The sequence below is a fragment of the Dermacentor variabilis genome, chromosome 9 (assembly GCF_050947875.1).
Source record: "Dermacentor variabilis isolate Ectoservices chromosome 9, ASM5094787v1, whole genome shotgun sequence".
NCBI lineage: Eukaryota > Metazoa > Arthropoda > Arachnida > Ixodida > Ixodidae > Dermacentor > Dermacentor variabilis.
The window spans coordinates 124,202,898-124,228,160 of NC_134576.1; the positions used below are offsets into that span (position 1 = coordinate 124,202,898).

Sequence of the window (25,263 nt, forward strand, 5' to 3'; positions counted from 1 at the left end):
CGAATTAAACGTCTTCTGCATGTTCACTCATGCGAGTGCTCCGGCATCGCACGCACGTCGGGTGACCGATTGACGTCACACAGCGTTCTCGCATTGAAAAGTTTCCTAACGTAACGAGCTCCGACCATAGCGTGACGACACACCTCAAAGGTGCGCAACTCGAGAAGCAGACGACCGTTTCTAGCCGTGTGTTGGCGCTCGGACCGGCTCACCGCGCGTCTGGAGTCACGTCACTCATAGAGACCAATCAGAGCGCGCGGTTGTCGTCATCGGGCAGCAACGAGCTCAATGAGCGGGTTCCCGATGCCTTATCGCCGTAGCCGCGGTATCCACGCTACGTCGCAGACGCGGCTGCATGCAACTGTAGGACGTTTGCTATGTATATAACAGGGATAGAGTGCGCGTTCGCGCCCATGTACTGCAGCAGTCTGGCCGTTCTACGTGGAGCGGACCGGCTTGGTCCTTTACCAGCTTGACAGACGGATAGTAGCCACATGCAACTTCGGTATTTCTGAAGCGCTGTCGATAGCTCAGTGGCAAGCGATGTGTGCCAAGGTGTCAAGGTGTCTACGAGGAGCGCCCAGGAAGGAGCGGACGCTGGCAAGCGCATGTGTGGTCTTACCTTAGGTTTCGCGTGGTTCAAGTCTAGTTTGAGTATTCAAAGGTCATCGAAGTTAGTCTGACCAAATGGCTTCCGATAGGGACAAGCCGTGTTGCCAAAGAGTCGCTCCTACGTGAGCGGCCGTGATCGAGTGCGAGCAGTTTGCAGTCGGCTTCATCCGGAAGTACGTTATCCTCACCGAAATTCGGAAGCAGATTTCCACTAACTTCAGCTCGTTCAATACACAGCACACAGTAAGCATACACAGTATCAGTAGGAAGAAGCGCTCTTATGGAAACAGGCTGCTTGTTCGATGCGAGCTATCGGCAAATAGCAGCCGTCTGTGGGAATCTGCTAAGTGACAAAATATGGTAGCATCGAAAAATTAAGAGTCGGCTTCTGTTGAAAAGAGAGAGAGAAAAATATGACTTCGCGCTCCGCTTGTGAGCTTATTAAGCGCATCTTATCAAATATGGTACTTTGGACTTTCTATCGTAATAAAGACCAGATCTGGCATTTTCCATAGTCGGACGGCTGCCAGATTAAGGGACGTCGTGCTGGCAGCAGCGATGTGTATCTTTTAAGTCAAAGATTTACGTCCGAGCGTTCTCCTATAACTGATCAAACAGCTTTCTTGGGTTGCTGCATATCTGTTACCCCATGTCTCCGTTCTTCTGTCGATTGCAGCTCCTCGCTTTTTGAGGAACAACGTTGTCTAGTTCACTGCAACGTGCATAGCTGTCTCCTCAACCCGATAAGGATTGTCCACATTTGTTTAAGCATATTATGCATTTGGTTTCTTATTCTTTGTGTGATATAGTCAACGTCACTTTTGCCGGGCGCTCTCCTGATGATTTATTAACGTGAGCTGGGATTATACCAATGTATAAGAGTGATAAGTTAAGCTATCAAGAATTATGAGTGTATATTTATTATTCGTTCAAGTAAAATACTTCAATATTCCTTTGTTAGGTGTATCAGTTCTTATCTAAACAACTTTAATATAATATCATGCCGACTTGCGTTTCGCCGAGAAAGCTCCAGTGATCATGGCTTAATTTTATTTGGCAAACTTAATTGAAATTTCTATTAACAGCGTCAATTTTGCTAGTCAACATTTTTTGATCTAACAAAGGACGCGCTTAGCCACTCCCTTCTCTTTAGAACCTTCACTTCTCTCCGTAACCTGAGAGTTGGATTTTGCGCTAATTGAAGTTGTTAACTGGTGCGGCATAATGATCACGCTATAAAGCCTACCAAAACGACATTTCTAATTAATTTTAAGTTCCAGTCAAAGGTGCATATTCATTGGAGCATATAGTTGAGGCGGTCACTGCTAATCTTAATATTGTCCGTAACTCTGTATCCTTTCTTCGGGTACACCATGATGTAAACATTAATTTAGGATTGCACGTATTGTACACGAGGATTGCACTGGGAATTCGTGCACCGATTATTGCTCGGTAACGTTTCTAACTAATCTCTCTCTCTCTCTCTCTATATATATATATATATATATATATAATTAGCCATAGCCACTCGCAAATTCTCGTTCGTATCGTTTCTACGCTTTGATGCACGGAACAAGGCCAAAACCAGGCCATCCGCATCATTACGGGCGATCCTTGCCTTTGGTTCTGTTTTATTTCTTAGGGGACACGATATTTTATTATTGAATGACGTACTTGAATATCATTTCACCTGTTTATTTTGTTCTTTAACATCATAATTAGCTCCTTTTAGAATTTATTAACGACTTGTATAAAGAAAAAACAGCAAAAGTACTCTATTATGTAATTTATTACTGCCCATTCCCACTCATTAGCGAAGAAAAAACTACATTTTTCGGCCATCTCATTTCGACTGCCAGACACGTTTTTTTAACAACAATGTGGTTATTCACAAGGCCGCGACGCTCTGTGTTCATATCACTACTGGAGAGGAAAGGCATTCGTATTGCGTTGGTCAGTATAGGCTATCCCAATGTAACGCAAAGATCGCACGGTTAACACGACAAACGCGAGAAAAAATGAGAGCGTTGGTTTCTTGCGTCCGGGTCCATCGCGGTTGCTTAATGGCTGTGGCGTTCCGAGGCTGTCGTCGAAGTCACTGGTTCGAACCCCACTGCAGCGGCTGCATTTAGACGGGGGAGGGGAGATTCCAAATACAAAAAAAATCGTTTGCATATATTTTGGTGTATCGGTATATAACTCCTGGTGGTCAAAATTAATCGTGAATTCCCCCCCCCCCCCTACAGTGTGCGTCACAAATATATCGTGGTTTTGGCACGTAAGACCTCGCAAATTAATTTTATTTTCATGCGACCTTCGTCCCAATGCCAGTGTTGTTGCTGTTTTAGTATGAGTCGAATCAACTCCAAGAACAAGATCTGAAATGTCCCTAGAAAGCTGCGATTGTTGTGCGTAGCGACGCCCTCCCTTGCAGTTTATCATTCATTCGAGGGAACGAGACACGCCTTGAGCAAACTTCAGTTTTGACGGTTACGAAATCTTCGAAGAATTTGAGATGATACAAATGAATCCGGAGTCCACCCCCGTGCGGCGTGCGTTATAATGATATCGCGGTTTTGGCACGCGAAACCACAGAATTCGATTTTTTGGTTCATTTAACGGTTCCGAAATGATCACTATAATTTGCCTGCAAAAGCCCTGTGTTTACTCGGCCTGGAGGACATTGGGCCTCCTCGTGGCGTTTAGTGCTGTAGGCAGGCGTTGGTCACAAAACTTCCTTTCACTTCAGTTTTTATTCTCGTAAGAACTACGGTACATTGCAAAACGTACATATATATAAACGAAGATTTCTACACATTCTTTCGTCATTAATAAAGGTCTCACTCTCTCTCTCTCTCTCTCTGTCCCTCTCTCTCTCTCGTAGTCAAGACCACTGAGTCAAAGACTCGGAGCATGAGAGCTCCCGTTAGTACATCACTCATAAGTAGGCTGCTGTCTATCCACACGACATCGTGCGGTTCTGCGGGAAATTGTTATCCGTAGGAGACAAAGGCTGCGCCGAGAGCGGCTAGCGTAAACGGTGCGCGAACATGTTCGGTTCAGTTAGTTCATCCCGTCCCCGCGGTGTGACAGTCTACCGACGCATGGGCTTCAATGACCCTAGCCGCGCCTGAAACGACTATGCCCCCTTGCCAGTACACGCTTCGGTCACGTCTGAGTGTTCGTCGTTGCGGTCGGTAACTGTTCTCGCCACTTCATGACTGAGTTCGGCATGGTATACAAACGCGGCTGTTCACATCTGCGCTAAAAAATGGCGTGGCTATCGCATTTTACATATAGCCACTTCCGATTGACCCGCTCGACGTCGTAAAAATTGGCAGTCTAGAAAAATTCTACGTGGTGAGAGAAGTCATTTTATTCAGAAACATATACATACAACGTGCATTAACCACAATGACTAGGATAAATATAGCCTTAAAGTATACAGCCAGGAGCTATGTATAGACTCAATGACAGAAAATTTAATTAGGCATTCGAAAAGTAGGATAACGAATTCTTTTGCAATCGATTATTGCAATAATTGGTCTGACCCGAAGGAAATGAATGTTTGTACAGATAAAAAGAAATGTGCGGTTAACTTGGTGCTATTGGTTGAGAATTGGCAATGAGATGCGATCTAACGTAGCAGAGCTAGTCGATGAAACGTGATAATCTTGGGATGCGGAAATGAAATGGCAGATTTACAATTACAAATTTAGATAATAAAATAGTGACATAGTATTCGCAAATCTCTTGCACAAATAAAGTTCTGGGGGTAAGACGATGAGCTTGACTCTTCGTGTGAATGCAAAAAGAGGTGTGTTTTTCTTTTCTTTTCTCCTGCATTATCTTTATATATCGTCGTTACCTTATCACCATGCTTAACAACTCTGCTAGAACAAACTTTACGTCAGGCAAAACTATTTCTGTATTAAAATATTTGTAAAATGCAGAAATTTTTTCCTAGACAACCATATAATTGATTCGAAAGAAATTTGTTGAAATCAAGTAGAGATTGGAAATTATACTGACCGTTTGCATAATAACATTGATGCGAGGTCTGAACATTTTTAATAAAAAATGCCGAAGAATTGTAGGAAAGAAAACCCAAGGAGACATTTTTACAAATCCATAACTGTGCACCAAATACACATATAGCACTTCTCCACACTTCATTTGAGGGAACATCAAAAGCGGACAGATCTTTAATATAGGTTTGCAGTTTACGTGAAGCTGTTGCCATGCTTACGACGGTTTTGAAAAATCTCTACAAGCAAATTAGTGGCATATACGACAGAGTGTTGCACAATACAGTGGTTTTGTTCATATTAGGTGTCTGAATGGGTTCAGTTCTCAGAACACTTTTTTGTTGATGATTTAGAGTGCTAAATCTACTAGTGCAGATCTTTGATTTTTTTATTCACTTTGTAGTATTCAAGGTTTTTTGTACAAACAATGATAACCTAAATAACAGTTTCACTCCAAACAGTCAATATGCATGGCTCTTACATATAAATGCAACGAACATCATCCAAATATACGTAGCGTTTGCCGAGAAAAACAATTCCTCCGTCCCCATGTACAGTGAAGCCTCGTTGTAACGAAACCTGATATAACGAAATAATGTACCTGACAATCGAAGCACGTGAAATTATTGTTAAAGTCATTATATAGATTCCTAGCACAGTACGTGCAATAATGGATATAACGAAGTAACTCTGGCTCTCCCGTCAACTTCGTTATAGCGAGGTTTTACTGTATTTAGATTGAGGCGTCTGTGGTAACGTTTCCCTTTAGCGCATCTAACGACGTACAGTCTCGAGGAGGGTGATAAAGCACACATTTGAAAGTGAAGGCACGTATCGTTCTTGCGATGTTTCATCCTGAGCGACACTGTTGGTAAGGACATGAAGGTGCGAACAGAGTGAATGTGAGGAAACTATGAGAGTGCTCGTGGCAAACGCGTTCCGCTTATGTCCGCAGTATCAGCTGCACGAAGCGTCTGCGGCCAGGTGCGCCTTGTGTTCGGCGTGCTTTTGAGCCGCGGCGGCTCTCAGCAGTCGCGATCGTCTCCTGTGGTGCTTGAACCACAGCGCCGTGCAGGTGGCTGCTAGGCCTAACGTGGCGGTCGCAACGATGCAAACGATGACGGCGATCGTAGTCATCATGGGAGGCACCCAGGTTGTGCTTTCCGCCGTCGAGGCGCGCTCTGCACGGAATGTACAGTGAAGAACAGTGAATTGGCGCAGCCGGTTATGATTTCCGACCACTATATCAAGAAAAAGAGGCAATATGAACAGTAGTTGGCACTAGCCAAAATCACTTGCTTGTTTTGTTTCACATTACTAACGTCATATCGAGCAATACAGGTTGTCAGGATTCTCACATGACCTTCACGACCGATCTCGACGGTATCACTCCTCAAAGATGTTTAACAGGGAATCGACAAATGGACAATTAGAACTGGCGCCTCCACTAGAACGTATCGTTCTTTTTGTAATGTTTGTCGCAGACCCAAGGAATCACTGCAAGAAAGTTTAGGCTTTTACGATTATCTGTTAAACTTCTCGAGCGAATTCAACGGCCAGACGTCTTAGAGATTATGTTCTATCTACAACTTGTACTGCAATGCTACGTCGAGTATTGCCTTTTATTACCGTAACACATTATCCCTCTCCCAGCGCAAGATAAATAACCGGGTGCCTTTATTAAAGTCGACCACTTGCAGCTCTTTTAATTTTATCTACTTTCTGTTTTTATTTCCGCCTGCACGCCCAAATCTACAATTACACAGCATTACTTAGATGCCACATTTCGAGTCAGAGTTCATTCAAAGCTGTAGTTATAAAGATTCGAACACACGCAGGAACTTCCTAACACGCGCGCTGCCCATTAGTGAATGCTATCACTATAGAGGGTGCTAAGTTTATCAAACGTTGCCCTACAACTTCCCGAGGTAACTAAATGTGTGCATATATAATATGTGTGGTATAATGGTTGAGGACATTTCTTCGTTTTAGCTATCGTTGACTGTCCTATGAACTGTGTTTTTGTGCAGCAAATGTTCTACTGCGCATTTAATAACTTACTAAGTGCTGCTTAAACTGTTATTATTGCCCTTAGTGATTTGTATTCTTCGCTATGCGCTAAAATTCCCCACTGTGGCATTACCACCATCCCCACAGGCGATGACGGGCGCTGTGATCACCGTACCCGAATCTAGGGTAGCAAAATTGATTTCATTTTTACATCGAATCTGTCTATGGCTAAAATCTGGCCAACATTTTTTCTTACGTGGCCCGATCTCGAAGATAGTGCAATGCCGGGCCAACCCTCAGTGGAGGTAAAGCAGATTTTAAGCACTCCCCATACGTGGGCCGATCCCAGAGATAGTACAATGTCGGGTCGACCCGCCGCGGAGGTGTAGTTCACCATTAAGGGGCCCACATACACAGCTTCCGTGGTCGTCCTCGTTCATAGAGTGGAAGGGCACGTAGTTTTTTTTTTTTGTTGTTGTTGTTGAAGATCAACTCGCTGCCATTATCCGTTCGTCTATCTACGCCAGTACGCCAGTACTCCGTAATTGAATTTTTATCTGTTCCCACAAAATATTTTTGTTTGGTAAATGATTAATTGTGCTCGCGTACCTTCCCGTTCTCTGACAGTCTGGGCAGGCGCCAGGGTCCTGACGTAAGTGGCGAACACATTCGCTTCCGGTTCTAGCCGCGCCACCACCAGGTAGTCCGTGGCCGGTTTGAGACCCGTCAGGAACTGCGGCTCACCGCCGGCGCCGGTTGCGCTGCCAGACGGGGTCGCGACCCAGAAGCCCCGCACCGACCGGTTACCCGTCGTCGCATCGAACAGCTCGATGCGCAACCGGGCCTTCGCTGCTCCGTGGTCGTCGCTGCCGCTCCTGGCACGGCCGCGTCGACGCGACGCGCACGTGACTGAGAACGACGTATCCGTGTAGTTACCCACCACGCATTCAAGACTGGACGCTCGTTCGCCTGCGACATAGGTAGATGCAACGGTAGATTACTTATCAGAGCGGCACGCAAAAATATTTATCACTGTGGGATGCTTTTTTTTTTGTACCAGAAATGGGGCTGAGCTTAACTCGTGACACCTCACTCGACACTATAATCCCCAACAAGAAAGTATGAAGCTAGATATTACGTAAGTACTAAGCGGCTGTATAGTATTCCTTTTTCTCAATATTCTGTTTCCGTTTCTCTGCAAATACAGTCGCAGGCATGAAAGCCGCCAGAAAAGTAGAAAAGTAGTACTGTGGTCGTAGGAATGCTATCTCGAACTTTCCTGCACAAAGAGTGTGGAGTCAAAAGCGCAAGTGACATATGACGACTTTCGCGACATTTTTGCGTATTTCCACAAGTGAAACAGCTCCTAGAACCTACTGCGTGCTTGTTCGTCCCCAAGGATTGCAGTGCCATTGTTCGTCATTGCTAAGGAATCACCCAGTGTTGAGGTGAAGTTTTCAAATGCTATTACATTGTGTGAGGTAATGGTGTGCCAGGCCTGTCCTTATTCGGCACGCTCACTGCGTTATCAAGCCATCACCCATAGCCAGAATGTTGTCACTTCAACTGAGGCATCTACAGATCTAGCTTGATGTTTGTCGAAACAAACATTGGCAAATTGTTTGGGGAGTGCTACGCATACTGCTGTGGACTAGGACAGGATGATGCTGATGAAGACATCTTCCATGTTGTACCAAGAAGGACACTTTTAGTCTCTATTTTGCCACAACATGGAGGATGCCGTCACCATGTCATCATGAAGTCGTCATCATTGGCACCATGCTATCCTATGTCCACAGCAGTACGCGTGGCACTCACCAAACCGTGTTCTTGCATACACTTGTTTCCTTTTGCCCACTCCTATATATATAATCCCTGCTGATATTCTGTTTTGATATCGCCTCTTAATAACCTGCCGTTTTCGCCTGCACTGGCCATTTGCTTGGCGTTCATTCTGTCACGCTGTTAGACCACAGGCTAGCTCTTCTGTGCATTAAGTGCCTTTCCGAACTTGACTTCTGTAAATTTAATATCAACTACTCCAGTTTGCTTTCCAACCCACACCAATCATTGCGCTACACTTATTCATGTGTCGCAGCGTGAGCTTTAGCTGCCGAAGCTTTCTTTTTCTGTCCGCCATGTTACAGCTCCGTAGGCTGGCGCTGGTTGTATGCACCTAATGATCTTTTTTTCTTTAAGTATAACGGTAAGCTGCAGGCCATGGCTAGGTTGTCCCTGACCTATGCTCTTCACTTCATTATTTCGAAAATTTGCATTTGATGAAGATGCTTCTCAGTACTTCGTCTATATCTGTACGGGGTGTTCTGCTCTTTCGGTAACAGAAATTGGTAAAGGTGTTCCATGACATGCAGCATATTTCTATTTCTTCAGGTACATTAATCTCAGCTGTAGACCTTGTCCTAAAAATAAAAAAAATGAAAGCGAATATTTGACTAATTAACTAATTTAAGCAAATTAACATTTAAGCTTATTATATTACGCCACGTATTGCAATTTAGAAGTTGCATCTGGTGACTTTTAAAGACATATCCACTTCGAACTAATCCTGACGATGACACTAGTTACGACATGTGCAGGTTTGGAACGAAATGCATTGGGGGTGTTCCAGTAACTTTCGAGCTTTAACGCATGAAAAGGCGTTTGGGCAAAAAAGTAAACCGAACAATAGTGCATTTTTAAGGTACATTTGAGTGCGCTTATCTCGAAACTGGTGCTAATTTCGAAATCCGTTGAAAGGGATGTGCCTCGCGAAATCACCGGCTTCGATTCGTGTATTGCAATCTGTGCGTTAAAGCAGTTAGTTCAAGATTTATTTAGTGAAACTTTGTTATTTAACCAATTATGAGTATTTATTTTCAGTGTAAATAATCCATACCTCTTCCAGTATTCCAGCTCAATAAGTAGATTTGCGCTAAGTGCAACGGGTGATTTCTTAAAAATTCTGTGAACTTGAAATTAAACATATGGTATATTGTTCCACAGCTTCTTGGGATCCACGCAATGACTGTCAATTTCAAATTCTCATTCTCCTACTAGCCCATTTACATTACCTTAGCAGTTTAGATGTTTTCTTTTTTTTTGTGCCTGCTATAGACTTGTCGGTTAACGTCCTCATTCATTTGTTGCAATGCATTTAGAGTGTTGCTGAACAGGACGATGTCATCTTCCCCTCGCAGGTAGCTGAGTTGTTGCCCTTGAGCATCGCACCCAATCCTTCCGAGTCTATCAGGTTAAATACTTATCTTTAGGCATGCAGTGACTAGTAGCTGAGAGACTGTGCTTCCTTGCCCGACACATGATGCCTTGGCAACATCGAAGATGTTGAGTACGTGCTGATTCGATTCGATCGAATAAATTCTTACGCCTCAACTGGAACCGATGTCTGCAAGGCTCCCGCTGCGTTCCCACGCTATTTCTCGCCCAGCAGAGGAGCGTCGCGTGAAACAGGTGCGCGTCGACCAGCACTTCCAGTCGGTTCGAGTCCTGCACTTCCGGTGGCCGGTCTTCGAAGTCCGCACCCTCGGCTCCGGTGGCTCCCTCCCACCGCATCACGTGACGCCTCTTCCCTGTGTCGTCCTCGGCGATCCAGAAGAAGCGCAGTCCTTCGCTGGGATCCGCGCTCACGTCGCAGGTCACGTTCAGTGGTTCGTTGGGCCGCGCAGCTAGGAGCGTTTCGCGCCGTACGCCGCACCGCGGCGCGTCTGCAGCGAGACACAGCCAGTGAAGGATGTTAGGCTTAGAAATGCGTTGAACTTGGCTGGTTGATACACATTCGCTTTTCATGTCGCGGCGCCAACTAAACTACAAGGACACAAAAACGACAAACAAGCAAGCATTCGCTGACTACCGCTCGTTTTCTTTGTTTTTTTTTTCGAGGCAACAACCTTTATGCAAGCACAGGCATTTGCTTTAGACGCGCTCCGCGCCCCTTTACACCTGCACATCACGAACAATGACCACCCGCGTTCGAAATGCATTATTTCGATATCTAGTAGTGTCGTGGACATTTGGTTACGCATTTATCATCATGTTTATTTACAACATAAGCTTCCGTAGTATCTCTGGACTTGACATCTCTGTCCCGAAGCAAAGCTGTGGAATCGCTTGTAGCAAAGCTTCGAACGCAAAGTTCCCGCAACGTGCTTTGGCCTTGAGGAACCGCAAGTGTGCAAATTTGGTAAGGGCACCCCCTTGACCCGAAGCGCTTGTACGGATGTAGCACTCCATTTTTCTAGATCGCTTCAGCGCACTACACGCATGTAGGTTGAGCAGTGAGGCCACTATGAGCCAGGTATTCTTTTGTGAAAATTGACCTGGACACCCATTATCACAGTACTTGTCTTAGGTCGCCGCCTTTTCCCATTGGCCAGTGATGGGGTGCCTGCCACACGTGAGGAAGTGTTTTTATTTGTCATTCAAAAAATACAGGGCCCGAAACAAAAGCGCAATACTTCCCTTGAAGAAGTTAGAGTTCCTCCTACAAGGCAATTCGGCGCGTAACTAGTTTTTAAGCCGTAAATTCTGGCGAGCAAGATCTGAGTGGACGAAAACTAAATTCCTAAGACGAGAGAGTGAAAAAAAAAAGAAATCTAACACTCGCACAAGCAAATTACGCCTTTAATATACTTCTTCGGGCCAACTAAGTGAAATGGTCAAATTGTTCATTATGCAAATAAAAGTGAGGCGTGCAGACAGGACACAAGAGCAGAAAAGTGGACAACACGTGTCCTGTCTGCACGCCTCACTTTTATTTGCATAATGAATCCTTACCAACTAGCTCAGCTTTCTGTCGTTCTAAGCTTCAAATTGTTCATATACATGATACAGCAGACACAGCAAGATCGCATCATGAACAAGGCATAACAAAAATGTTTTTTTTTTCGTTTTGTGTTGCTTTCGTTGTCAGTTTCTACGTTGGCCGCGTGAAGCGTGCTTAGCAATGTCATCAAACATTATTTGATACAACGGGCGCGATGAATGAGGCAGAGCCTTGGCAATGGCCTGGCAATAATGCCTTGGCAATGGCCCACAGGGAACCTTACTTAACGCGAGAGTGAATACCAGCCGTGAGGTTTTGGGCCTGCGGCTCAAACGACTGCGCACTTACGTCTCACGCGGACCTCCAGCGCGGCGCTCTCCACGCTCTCTCCGTCAGCAGTGTTGGCCGTGCAGGTGTACCGTCCGGTCTGGTCGACGGTCACCCCTCGGATGACCAGGTAGCGCGAGGTGACCAGAGCGTCCGACGACCCTTCGCCGCTGGCGAACCCCTTGATTTCGGTACCGTCGCGACGCCAGGCGACCTCTGTGACCTTGGAGGCAGCAAGCACCGCGCACTCCATGTACACGTCCGCACCTTCGACGATGCGGCTGGCGTTGAGGCCCGCACCAAGCCTAATGCTCACCTCCGTCTTGTCTGCATTAGATTTTGTTTGGTCAGTCGAAGTACGTTGATTGATGCAATCTCGTTGGGTGATTGAGGTATATAGCATTGAATTTCGAAGCGATAACAGCCAGCTGGTAACGTACCACTTATTCAGGAGAATCGCAGGTGCGGCAAAAAAGAAACGCGAGGAAGTGTAAACGTAAAGGAGGGCGATGTACGGTTTTCTCAATGTCCCATGGAAGTCGGAAATAAGTATGGAATTATATAAGTTCGAAATTATGGCTCGCCCTCGTAGCTCAGCGAATCTGGTGATGCGCTGATGAGCGTGAACTCGCAGATTCGATCCCGCTCACGCCGGTCGCATTTCGATGGGAGCGGGATGAGAAAACGCTCGCGTGCCGAACTTTCGGTGCATGTCAAAGAACCCCACATGATCAAAATTAATCTGGTTTTCCTCAGTGCGGTCTCAATTTCGTAGTCTTGCTCTCTTTCCTCCTAAGGTTCCCCAGTGTAAAGTAGGAAAGCGAGTTCTCCCTTGAACTTCCCGACTTTCCCCATTCTTCTCTCTCTCTCTCTACACGTGATACCCCAGTCCAGAATTTATAGAATATAAAATAATATGGGGGGGGGGGGGTTATTGTCCCAGACGTGGCAGACGGGAATTAGAAACTTTCGCCTACCTAGGACCTTTTGAACGGAAGTCTCAATCTAAGTGCCCCAGACACCGTTCCTGCCCGTCAATCGTGGTGATGGCGTAGACTGTTGCCTATGGTATCTCTGACGAGGCCCAAGAGAGAATATCAGTGTAATAGAATCTCTATCTTGTACCGGTAAAGTTTCTTTCCTTTCTGTGAGAGCAAATATGCAAAAGAAGCAAGAAAGAAGAGAGCAGTTTCTCGTGTGTTGAGGTTGAAGAAAGTGGCACAAGGTGGTGCCTTCAGTGTTGCTACTTCTAGTCCCAAAACGACTCAGCACATCGTAGTGGAATGTTAAGGTATTCTTCAAACAAGACCCGTAGGGGACGTCCACCTTCACGAAGAGATGTGGTGCAAAGTTGATTAACTGTTCATCAGTCGAGATAAGCAAAAGACGTTTAGAGTATTGGCACAAAAAAAATGAGGAACGAGACTGATAAAATTGGAATCATTACAAGCATAGAGAACCTTGCAATGTATAGATGGGAAGTTTTAAAGAAGCAAGGATGATGGAGAGATAGACAAAGTGATATGCTTCTATGCGTGGATGCATAAAACATCTTAGCTTTAGCACTATTTCGCAGGGGATGCCAATATATATAATAATTTTCATCACCACAATACTGCGGCCGCCTACGTCTCGGACATTTCGAGGCTCGGTAAACCGCCATACACGCGTTCACGGAAGTGCTCCTTCTCTCTGATAACGCGTTGATTTGAGCACCTTGTCTCGTATATTCAGGACACTACTGTGTTCCAAGACACCTTTACCATTGGCCTTTCACTTACGCGACGTGTCCACTTTGAGGAAGCGGCTGAGCACACCTCGGCTCTCGGGCAGGTTGCCGTTGATGGCCCGGCACTCCAGCAGTCTGCCGGACTGGGCCGACGCCGGCAGTAGAAGCATGCTCGTGGTCACGTTGCCCTCGGACACGCTCTGGCTGAAAGCCGGGTCCACTGCCGTGCCGTCCATAAACCACGTGACGTTGGCCGCCGGTCGGCTACCAGTGGCTTCGCACTCGAAGCTCCTGGGCTTCGCGGAGAAGCGTTCGGAAGGCGAACCAAACGATGCAGGCGCACCAGCGTCACTTTTTGCCACCTTGGCGTCCGCGGACAACGGAATGCTGGAGCCGATGGCCGTATCCGCTGCGGCGGTCTTATTTGGCGGCTCGCGCTGTGTAGCTGTGCCGGGCAGGCCGGTCCACCCTGAAGGGGCGTCAGTCTGCTGCGCGGGCCAACTCCAGATGGTAACTGCCGTTGGTGCCACTGCAGAGGAGACAAAAACGGATTACAATTGGTGTTATTGCCACCCGGCTGCCCACCCCGTCAGCGTCATTGGTTGTACTACGAAGTGCAGCGTGATTCACTGTCAAAGAGAACACCCATTAAATATTTGACTGCAAGTTACAGCGGGATTATAACAAGAAGGTATGTTGCCTATGTTTATTTCATAGATATAGCAGCCTAACAAGTTTTAAATATTTTTTTCTCTCGACAAAGTAGTTTAGTGTCATTGCGTTTATTTCCAGCTATTTGTACTAAGAATCTATCTATCTATCTATCTATCTATCTATCTATCTATCTATCTATCTATCTATCTATCTATCTATCTATCTATCTATCTATCTATCTATCTATCTATCTATCTATCTATCTATCTATCTATCTATCTATCTATCTATCTATCTATCTATCTATCTATCTATTAATCTATCTATCTATCTATCTATTAATCTAATCTAATCTAATCTAATCTATTCACTCACTCACTCACTCACTCACTCACTCACTCACTCACTCAACTTTATTTCCTTTGGATAGAAGGAATACGGGACTAAAAGTTTAAGCAGCTTGACGAGGTCCCGACCCCGTTACAGTTGGCAATACACTAATAGTTAGAGTTGACACTAATATAGCATACTGTACATGAAAGCTTCCTCAAATTGAAATGCTTACCCTCAAGGTGAAATGCTTACCGCTGCATCTGTCGCCTGCTACTGCTTGTAGGTAAATTCACTTAGTGAAGAGAAGGGACTAGGAAACAGTGCGAGCGAGAGGGAGTACAGATAACGACGGAGTATATATTGGAAGTAATGCACACGCGATAAGCGTATGCATGTCCCGAGCACTAACACTACATGTTGCACCTTGCGCTTCGGTAGCAGTGCTAAAATTAGAAGTTGATGTCATTTTCGGTAACCAACTTAAAGGCGATTTTTTTTATTTGCTGTGCAGTACATCAGAAAGGCGCTTCTCCATCTCGCAGCCGATACCGCAGCGCTCACCAAGTAGTGCCGCCATTGCGTTAAAATGGCTCATTCACCCATGCGCCCTCAGTGCAATTGTGAAGAGGCTCTGCCACTGTTCTCGCTTCGACGAACCACGCCAGACAATCCAGTGTTCTTTAAGCAAACTGGAAGACTGGCCTTTTAACGAAGCAGAGTTTTCACCAGCCTGCGCTCACACCACATCAACCATGAAAGCCACGCGAGCTGTTGTACAATACTTGAAGGCGACAGACTTGAGTGCCGAGCACGCGCATAATTACAGTGCACACGCATAATTAGGGCACTTGCACTTTTATGAAGGTGCAAAGATGTGAGTTGTGGAAAGTGAAGCATCCTGAGGTGTGCAAATCGGTTTACAGTGTAGGGCAAGACAGGTCAAAGTAGTTGTAATCTGCTTTTCCTTTTCCCTCTCTCCCTACATCAAATAGTCATGATCAGCCTACATAAGTCTTCTGCAGGACGAAGGCAGCTCCCAGCATTATACAATTAACCCTGCCTTATACAATAGGAGCGTTGAGGTAATGGAATGTAAATATTACAAAAACGCAGGTTTACTTCTTTTGCACCCTCAGACAGTTCAGGCAATGCGCATCTCGAAAAAATAATAACGCGTGTAAAAGTTGGGCGACCACGTTCGGCTCGGGGGGGAAGTGAGGGGGAGGACTGCATTACCGAGAATAGTGAAATTTCTTCTGGCGCTGGTGTGCAGGCTTGGTAATTGGAGGGGCACTGCATCTTGTCCCTGCATTGTGAACCTGGATCTTGACGCTGCCGAATATTATCTTTCTTTTTACCGAAGTTATCTTTCCCGAAGTCCCCCGTAGACCTCCGTTTCACGAAAACTGCGTCAAAGCTCGACATGATTCAATGCTGGAACGCATACAACTGTCCAGTCGGCCTATGGGCGTTAAGCCATCTATGCTGTACCGCTACACATATGCAGGTTAGCGGCGGTGTTCCGTATGGAACCGCCCAATGGAGCAACAAATGCTGCCTAAATAGCCTCAGTGGAACCAGTACACGCGTTGAATCGCATCATTACTTTAATAGATCGACCTTAGTTGGCTCGTTTACGTACTTGGATGGGTTGTATCAGCGCCTGACGCCAACAAGCGCCTTGAGAAGGACGTGGTCTCGCACGTGGTCTCGTGCGAGAGGTCTACAGGCGCGTGAATGTTTACGGGCTATGGTGGGTGGCGGGGCTGCGTGGCGTCTGTCCTCTGCCAAATATTTTCTCTCTTCCTAAGGCATCCCCTGAAAACCTACTCTTCTTTCACGGGTATGCTATGGTAAAACCTTGTTCTGCTCCTTCGGAACGCGCGTCAGCATGCAGCGGGCCGCTCCCACGTCGGTATCCTTTTTTTTCCTTCAATTTGACATACATTCGAACGCCTTTATAACGAAGTGCTTGGGGGATCTCCGAAATCATTCGTTATAAAGGACACTTCGTTGTAAAGGTAGCACACCGCAGCGCTTACAATAGAACCGGGACATAACTATACCTTCATTGTGCAAGTCATTTCGTCGCGGAGGCTATTGGCTGTACTCGAAAATGTATTTGTGACTACCTTCAGTGTTCCCATGACAGTCAGAGGAATAGTGTAATTCAGAAGCCAAGTAGTCTTAATCTCTTTGTTCAGTCCAATAGCGGTTTCCAAGCTCTTGTATATATAACCTTCTCATAATTGTATTTATTTATTTATTTATTTACTTATTTATTTATTTATTTATTTATTTATTTATTTATTTATTCATTTATTCGGCGTTTCCACCGGAGCACCAGTATTTATTGAGACGCACTCTTGATAAAAGCTGGTTCTCCGGCTCAAACGTGAATGTAAAATGCGCCTCCAAGACCATGCTCTCCTGGTTTAAACAGGGTGCGCAGCAAACAAAGACCCATGACTACATGTATGCACAAACGAAGACACTGAGTATCTGTATGGGGTGCAAAACTTCGTATTAGGTTCGGATCTACTAGTTGGTATCACGGACGTCAACAGCTGCTCGCCTAAGCAAATGCTCGGACGAGAACTGAGCATTACCGTTCCTCGGATCACTCGGGAATCGCTTATGGCCACACGTATGCAACGTCCGGCGCTTCCGACGCGAACAACAATTATTAATGTTCTCGGGAAGTCTGTGCCGCTCTTTTCCTAACAGCCCCACCGGTGCCGGAACAGCTCCCTCGCGTACGCTTAGTACTCTCGTCAAATATTTACCCCTCCTGACGCGATCAGCCACGCCGTATCTGATGATGTGTGGTGTTTTATGGCGCAAGGGGCAGGTTTGGCCAAAGCGCGCCCGCCGTATCTCCGCGGATGGCCGTTCTCGACGTTTCACACATCGCGCACGAAGAAACCACGAAGAATAAGCTTTACGGAGCTGGACACTCCTGTGAATATCCAAGTACGGGTGCCGGACGTGTAATGTGGCAGCTAAACCACTCCCACGTGCGGGTTCGAATGTCTTTTCCTGTTATATATATATATTCCCGTTTCGTTGATAGATAGATGCGTAAGGTAATGGGCGCGTTTCCCTGCGTCGAGGCCGTAGTGTGAATTGTGGTCCTCGACGCCAAATCACAAAAAAAAGGCGAATCTGTTCTTCAGAAAGCGACTCACGCTCTGAGGTAGGGTGGCGAACGCTAGAAAATTTGGCAACCGCAGCAGCACGGGCGCACTTTTGTGGTTGTCGTTGCCGGTAGACCGGGACACAAGTGGTGAACCGGGGACGCGACTGGAACAAGCGATGTTCTGAGGAAACTGTGACGTTACGAGGACGCGATCTGCGAGGTGGCTCGACGGGTCGAAGTGCGTAATCCGCGGAGACTTATGGGACGGGGACTTTCGGCACGGACCCTTTACGACAGCCTTTAACGCCTTTTCTTTCGGACAATTGCCAAAGTCCCGGGACAGTATAGCAGGTATCTGGCCCTCTCGCGACTGTCCGTGAGAAGGAAAAACTAGTCGTTCTACGCTCAGCATGGCAGTTTTTAAAAATATATATATGACAGCAGGTCCTTTAGAGCCATGAGAAGGTAGAGGCAAAGTCGCGTGAACGGGCACTTTTCTTGTTTGATGATTTCATTAGTATAATCTCGGAAATAAACATTTCTGGACGCTGGCGCATAGACGGAATTCCACGTGATTGGTTTAGTGACGTTGCTTCTTACGTAAAAAGAGGTTAGATTGTGTGACTGTGGCTCTATGACTGTGTGACTGGGGCTCTGTGGCAGTAAGCACTGTGTGGAGTTGTAGATCTCATTGTGACATTGTAGGTGACCATGTGGCGCTTTGTGTTGCAGAATTTGGCAGAGTTTTTCTCAAATTGTTCCTTCTCCCTTCTTTTTCTTTCTTTTGTCATCCCGTTTCCTTGCCTCCAATTATAGGGTATAGCCAGCAGTAGATGTTCTCCTGGTAAAACTACTTGTAATTTATTTTTATCTCTCTTTCTCTCTCCCCGGTGGTCTTCCCATTTCAAAATATAAAAGCTAAAGCTGTTTCTCATGCAGCGCTATTGGTGGCGAGGAGTTACGGAGTCGCCATCTGTCGGAAGCGCCTCCCTTACGTAGTATGAGGAATCACGCGGCGCGCCCCTCATAGGTTTCGCTTACGGCGCTCAATAAGAACACCACGCGGCAGCCCTCCTGGACAATTATGTAGGTACTCTCAAAACGAGGAAAGTTTTTCACTGTCGATATAATAATCTTGGGCCAACTGAAAGCACAGAATCGTTTACAGACGCTTTTTACCGAATGCGTACAGCGAACGCCACTGCGCGCGGTCGCCGCGATGGTGTCTCCCGAACCGGCTTCTTGCGTGAAAGGTAGGCAAACGCTGAGAGGAAACTATGTGAAATATGTTGTTATAGTGGGCTGTCTGTATAACCAAATGGAGCATAACAGAATGAAGCCGCAATGCAGTGATCGCACGGGTTCGCAGCAACCGACTGCGCGTCTGCATGCATGTCCGCGCACACTGTTTTGCTTTCGCTGTGAGCGCGTTTTCGCACTGTACCGTGAGGTTCAGGCCGCAGCATATGAGCATTTGACAGCACACTAGCAAACATTGTTGCGTGGACGCTATCAGAACTACTCAAAAATAATTTCGTCGTAGAGACTTCGACGCCTACGGCGACCGTGATGTGCCGTCGTGACGATTCAATCTTTTCTTCTCTTCTACATTCTTGGACATTTCAATATTATTTCTCAAGCTGCGTCGCATTGTATGTTTGTCGGTCTTCTAAGCGTGCGATTTCCCTCTGCTTCTTTTTCGTAATCCAGTGCATTTATTCATAACACAAACATGACCATATGCCGTGCCTTTCTTTAATGCGCTTCTTACCGCTCCCATTCCATTCTAGTGAACTTGCCAGAATCTAGTATCAACAAGTTCATAGACCTAATAAAGCGCCATGACATTAGCGGGGCAGCGGGCGTGGGCGAGCGTCTGAGTGTGCGTTTTCTGCTACTCACCGAACATCGCGCTGTGCCGGCGCTGTAGCTGAAATATTCCTCGCGTCTGTGCTTGCTGCATACCCGAGTTGTAGCCGATGGCTATCTGGCGGTTCTTAGTTTCGCCAGCCAAGCTTCACGCAGCTCCTTGCCCTGCGGCTACGTGTAGATGAGGCTGACACCTGGCTCCGTTGCGTACGTCCGGCACTGCGGCACCGAGCAGTAGCCTACCATGCTGCACGCCTCCAAAGGCAGCCAATACCTATTATAGTACCTTCAAATGTTGTCAAGCAGACACCCAAGGCGGTAAAGCCTTACCACTCAATCAGAACCGCGGCGCAGGTGGGACTCTAAACTTTCGTTTTCTGCTCGCTTCGGCGCTTCCGAAGCAGCCGACGCGGCCGCTGTGTCCACGTGATCCCTCATGGCACATTACGCCGACGGTGGCGCCAGCTTTTCCAGTGGTGGAGCTCGCCTCCAATAGAGAGGGCTGGCTGACACATCTCCACATTTACGTCTTGTTTATATGTCATTTTGTATAATATATCACACCACACGTTTATGTACCGTTGAAATGTGTGATCGAGTCCTGTTGGAAGGACATGCCTTTTCTTCGTGTTCATGTTGTCTAATTTTATGCTCCATTATCTTTTCTGCGCATGTAGAAGCATGCGCACTTTTTTCACTATGTACCCATCTTTCCGAAATAGGCGTTCAGTGATAGTAAGCGCTCGTGGTGCGTTCTCTCCCTTTGCTCTTTGTCGGGTTTTAGAGCTAAATGTTCAACGTGAACCAACAGCAACTTCCCCAATCCATCCTCCTTGCTAAGAAATAGGTTGGTGTGTTCGCCAAACATAGTGACAGGTGTGAAGCGCCTGACAAACGGGGACAGAAGAATAGAACACAGTGACACACACAACGCTCAGGAGTCAGGCTGACTGATGAGATTGCATCGTTTCGCGTTACTCACTGTATAGATCGAGAAGCACCGTGGCCGATCCGGGTAGCGAGACGTTGCTGGCAGCGAGGCAGGTGATGTTCGAGTGCAGATCGCGGCGACTCAGTGGACCCACGGTGACTAGGTTCTTCCAGCCACCGTCGGATGTCGCCACTGTTCCGCGGGCCGTCCTCAGCTGCGTGCCGTTCTGGTACCACGTGAGCGTCACGTCGTGGTCGCCTGAAAAAAAAAATCACATGACGTCGTCATCGGGCTCCGCTGTGTACGTTGGACGAAAGCAACCCTCATAATTTGAAGACGGGAAGAAAACGGCCTTGTGAAGGTCGAGACTGTGTAAAGGAAATACAGCCTCCACTGACCTCTCTGTAGCTAAGGCGATGTCAGCACAAAGTCGTGGCTTCGATACTCGGCCACGGCAGGCGCGTTTAGATGGCGGCGAAATGCCAGGAGATACGTGTGCTTAAATTTATGTGCACGTTGCCAAAGCCCAGGCGGTCAAAACTACTGTGCAGCACCTCAACTACGCCATCTCTCGCAGAGCGTTGCGTCAACTTGGGATGTTAAGCCCCGGATTTGGGTCAGGCAGTTAACCCTATAGGGAACAGGATAGCGCGAGGCAAGATCATGCGTCGGTTGCCCAGTGCAAGATTGAAGCTTGCCCTACTCGTGTTGTCCTCGTTTGCGTGCACACAGTACTGCGATTCCAAAACCTTCTTGACTGCTTTCAAGGATTCCAGCACTTGTTTTCAAGGTTGCAGATCAGCGAGCTACTGCATGCTTACCGAGATTTGTAGTTTGTCCCAAGAGTGTATGTCCTCTTAATGTGCTACTTATTTTCAGACTGGAGGCCACCCGCTAGTCTCTCGGCTGTATAAGACTGCTGGGGACATCGTTGCTTTAGTTTTCCCAGTAATTATTACTATAGCTCACCCATTATTGTATGTTAAGGTACAAACAAGCGCGGGCCTGCCAAATTCACAACAGTAGTGAGGGGAAGGGAGCCTCAGTGCACAGGAAATTCATGAGAGCACAGCTTACAAATAAAACATTCCAAGTTGAGTATGTGGGCGTGGACATGTTTAATAAAACTCTTAATTATTAGTGGGGTTGTGTAAGAATGTTTACTCGTGGGCAGTTTATTTTCGGCACTGTAAAGAGCGTTCAATAACAGATAACCTTCGTTCTTTAATCTGCACTTGGCGATATAGTACGTGCAGGTTTCGTTCACAATAAGCTTAGAACTATAAAGCACATCCAGTATGTGTGAAACGGCCAGGGTAGCTATCCAATATTATGCCACTTCTGTCATTTTTTAGAATTTTGTATTCCTATATTTCCTCTCTCTCTCTCTCACTCTCTCTTTATTTTTTGTGGGGCTGAGACAAATCGAGTTAAAATTTAATTTCTAGCTCATTCTCTCTGCACAAACCCACTAATAACGCTGCAGAAAAGAAAAACTGGTAGGGGTAATCAATACACGTGGAATTGCAGCACGGAGGAGTAAGATAACAACGAAGCTGCTCGCTGTCTTAATGCCTTCATGGGAATTGTGTCGGGTCTCTATTGGCTTTTTGGTTTGCTCAGTAGGCTTTCCGTTGAACTACAACCGAATGTAACTCATGTTTTCTTTTTTTTTTTGCGAGGTTCTAGGCAACCAAACCCTTACTTCACCATTCCATCAGCGAATAATTCGAACATGGGTGGTTTCATGCTAAGGAAGCGTGCACATTTGCAGGTTGTACATACACGTTTCTATTTCGCAAGTCAGTCGCACAGCCTCTCCCTCGGCGTACGGTCCAGCGATGTCTTTGATCGTCGCGCCATTGGCGTCTTTGATGAGCGGTGGGCATGCCTGTGCTGTTGAAAGTGACAAGCCATACAAATTTGAGTAAGGCAGTGAGCTTCAAATATATATATATATATATATATATATATATATATATATATATATATATATATATATATATATATATATATATATATATATATATATGAAGATTGGCCGGCTGTGATTTCAACCGTCCGTGAACGTGCGAAATATTTGTCGCGTCATGGCTATGGCTCAGCCAATGGACTATTTATGTTGGTCACTTGACGAGGACAAAAAGCACCTGTGATAACAATGACGAGGATGGCTACAACAGCAAAACACGTTCTAAATACACTTTCTTCACTGACTGAGACGACTGCAGTTTTATTTTTTCTCAACGGTAAAAAAAAAAGAGAGTTAGGCTATTGAATACCTGTCGACTGTTTCTAAACCATATTTTACGTTGCGAGCACGGTTGCCTTGTTTCATCGGCTCAAGTTTCGTCGTGTAACTTAGCTGGAGAACAGTATAAGAGATCACAACTATAGGCGGAAAATGGGTTAATACGTGGAATAACGGAAACCGAAGCGAAACGCCTGTAGCAAGCAAGTTCCATATATAGCAAGCCACATTTTTGTACCACCGCGCAAAGTTCTAATGACATAAAACAGACGAACTCAAGTGACGGAGCTCCTCAATGCATGCCGCGTGAATGGCGCGAAGCTTCATTTTTTTTTTTTTTTCTGAACATAGCACGCACTGCCTTGCCATAATTCGTGGCGATCAGGATCGGCATATCCCTCGAGTGTCCCGTACGGCATAATTACCCGGAAGACATATCTGTATAAAATGAGTTTCTGATTGGTCTCTGGTAGAATGCCTCCTTTGACGTGTACGAAAGTATTGTTAAAACTTTCTTGCTTTTTTTTCTGTTTCAGTTCTCGCTCAATGACGGGAAGTTTCGTATAACCTCTCGTCATATATTTTTTACATACTTTAGACTCTGACTACTACATACAGCGGCCAGAAAGCACCGAGGCCGAGCACGCTGTAAATGATGGAACGCATTACATCCGGGTCATTAGCAGTCCTTCATACGCGGGGGTTTTCCGTTACCCGTGGAGTAGCAGCAGTATTGCTGCGTTAAGTATCTCACTGCGTTTTCATCTATCCGTTCAGCATTTTTCGTATTGGTAAAGTACGTTTTAATTTTCCAGGTTCGGTGATTGCTTCCGCTTGAGCGCAGTGTGATCAGTATTTTCTGATGAAGAATGCAACAGCATCGAGCAGCCGCTGTAAAATTCTGCGACATCACGATTATGGGAATATTTTTCAACATGGCGTCAGCACCCGCCTTCAGCTTGCACGCCAAAAATTCAATGGTGTAGCTAAAAAAGCTGATGAATGAATGAATGAATGAATGAATGAATGAATGAATGAATGAATGAATGAATGAATGAATGAATGAATGAATGAATTGAGTTATTCACTAATTAGTTAATACCAACCTGTTTCGTTCTGTTGAGGAATTGCTTAAAATGTTCGCGGATGCACCCAGATAATTTTCAATTAAAAGTAGCTATCTATAGCTTTTATGGCATTCTATTGACAGGTACATTATGGCACAACAGTGAACGGAACGCAGGATTTGCAGGAGAAAAAATGAATGTTTGCGAAGCAAGGGCGTATATCCGCGTATTCAAAGTGTGAAGCCCTAGCAATTACTGCGACATCCACAGTGATTCAATAAATCAGGTTTGTCACTTTTTGACACCGCAAAATTTTGTATTTGCATTAGAGCCTGTGTCCCGGACGCTTTTGTGGCCGACTGCACGCGTCTCATATGTTGCGTTCGCCTGTTTGTAGACACCTGTTACCATAGCGACACCGGACTACATTTAAGTTCAGCTCATGACACGGGAATCATATTACGTGGAGACAAGCGCAGCTCAATAACAGCGAGAAGTGACAAATGATCACACTGAAACAAATTAATTTACTTCCACATGAAAGCACAGTTAATTATCGGTTATTTGCTTACCCGTGATGACAAAACAGCCAACTCGTAAGGAAAGACGCCGCAAGACAAATACGATAAACGCGGGTGCCAGTAAACAAATGAACCGACGAAGATGATAATGTGTTTTCCGCGTGGTATAATCATGGTAATCTTTCAATTAATTTACCAGGACAATTAGCGCGCACTGAAGGGTCCGATATTCCCATTATTATAAGCGCGCTGTCGCAGCAGATTGAACGAAGATGTGTTGTAAAAACAGGTTTAAAGCAGTAACAGGCCTTGTCGCTCAACTCTGCGCATATTAATTATTTTATCAGTGCGTTTAATTAGCGTGCGCTTTCGAGGCTCAATCAAACACGAAAGGGAACCTGGAATAAAATTGTTCTCGTATAGCAAAATCTAATTTGCAATGTGTGGCAAATTTTTGTTCCCGTTTTCCGTATAGACAAATTTGCCTTTCGTGTAACGTTTGGGTACATCGTCACATTGTACGGTTTTATGCACTTTCTTTAGAGTTATTAAAGGAAGAAAATGTATGTGGTTGTTTTTATGAGATAATCCATGGATCAAGTACTTATTTGTTTTTATTAAGGGGATGAAACCTGTCGCCTAAGATTTTTTATATAGTGAGGTTCGTATTGTATGTGCTGTTTTACGGAAGGCTCGTATGCATAAATGCATTTTGGCATGCCGTGTAATGCAATAAGCAGTCTAGTTTATTGACGTAATAGCAGTACGTCAAGTGGAAAAGGTGCACAATCGAGCGTGGCAGATAATGGTTTAAATCGATTAGGTTTGGACTTATTTTGTTATAGCGCAAGCTTGACAAGGACAACAGAAGGCACATCTGACACACACAGCGCTGTGTGTGTCAGATGTGCCTTCTGTTGTCCTTGTCAAGCTTGCGCTATAACAAAATAAGATATGCCGTACCAACAAGCCCCTATTGCTATCCTCATAGGTTTGGACGTCTGCGTCTGTA

General features: G+C 45.7%; 1 protein-coding gene across 1 annotated transcript in view; it reads right to left on the reverse strand.

Annotated features, from left to right (window-relative positions):
* Window positions 1–4,126: 4,126 nt before the first annotated feature.
* LOC142558534 (uncharacterized) overlaps window positions 4,127–25,263 on the reverse strand; it is a 107,672-nt gene continuing 86,535 nt past the window's right edge. Inside the window, exons 3-9 of the mRNA XM_075670668.1 lie at window positions 22,198–22,308; window positions 20,464–20,670; window positions 13,539–14,015; window positions 11,779–12,084; window positions 10,034–10,372; window positions 7,260–7,619; window positions 4,127–5,821 (exon numbers count right to left, since the gene is read on the reverse strand). Of these exons, the coding sequence (XP_075526783.1) occupies window positions 5,598–5,821; window positions 7,260–7,619; window positions 10,034–10,372; window positions 11,779–12,084; window positions 13,539–14,015; window positions 20,464–20,670; window positions 22,198–22,308 (2,024 nt within the window). The 3' untranslated portion in view covers window positions 4,127–5,597. The remainder of the gene's footprint in view (window positions 5,822–7,259; window positions 7,620–10,033; window positions 10,373–11,778; window positions 12,085–13,538; window positions 14,016–20,463; window positions 20,671–22,197; window positions 22,309–25,263) is intronic.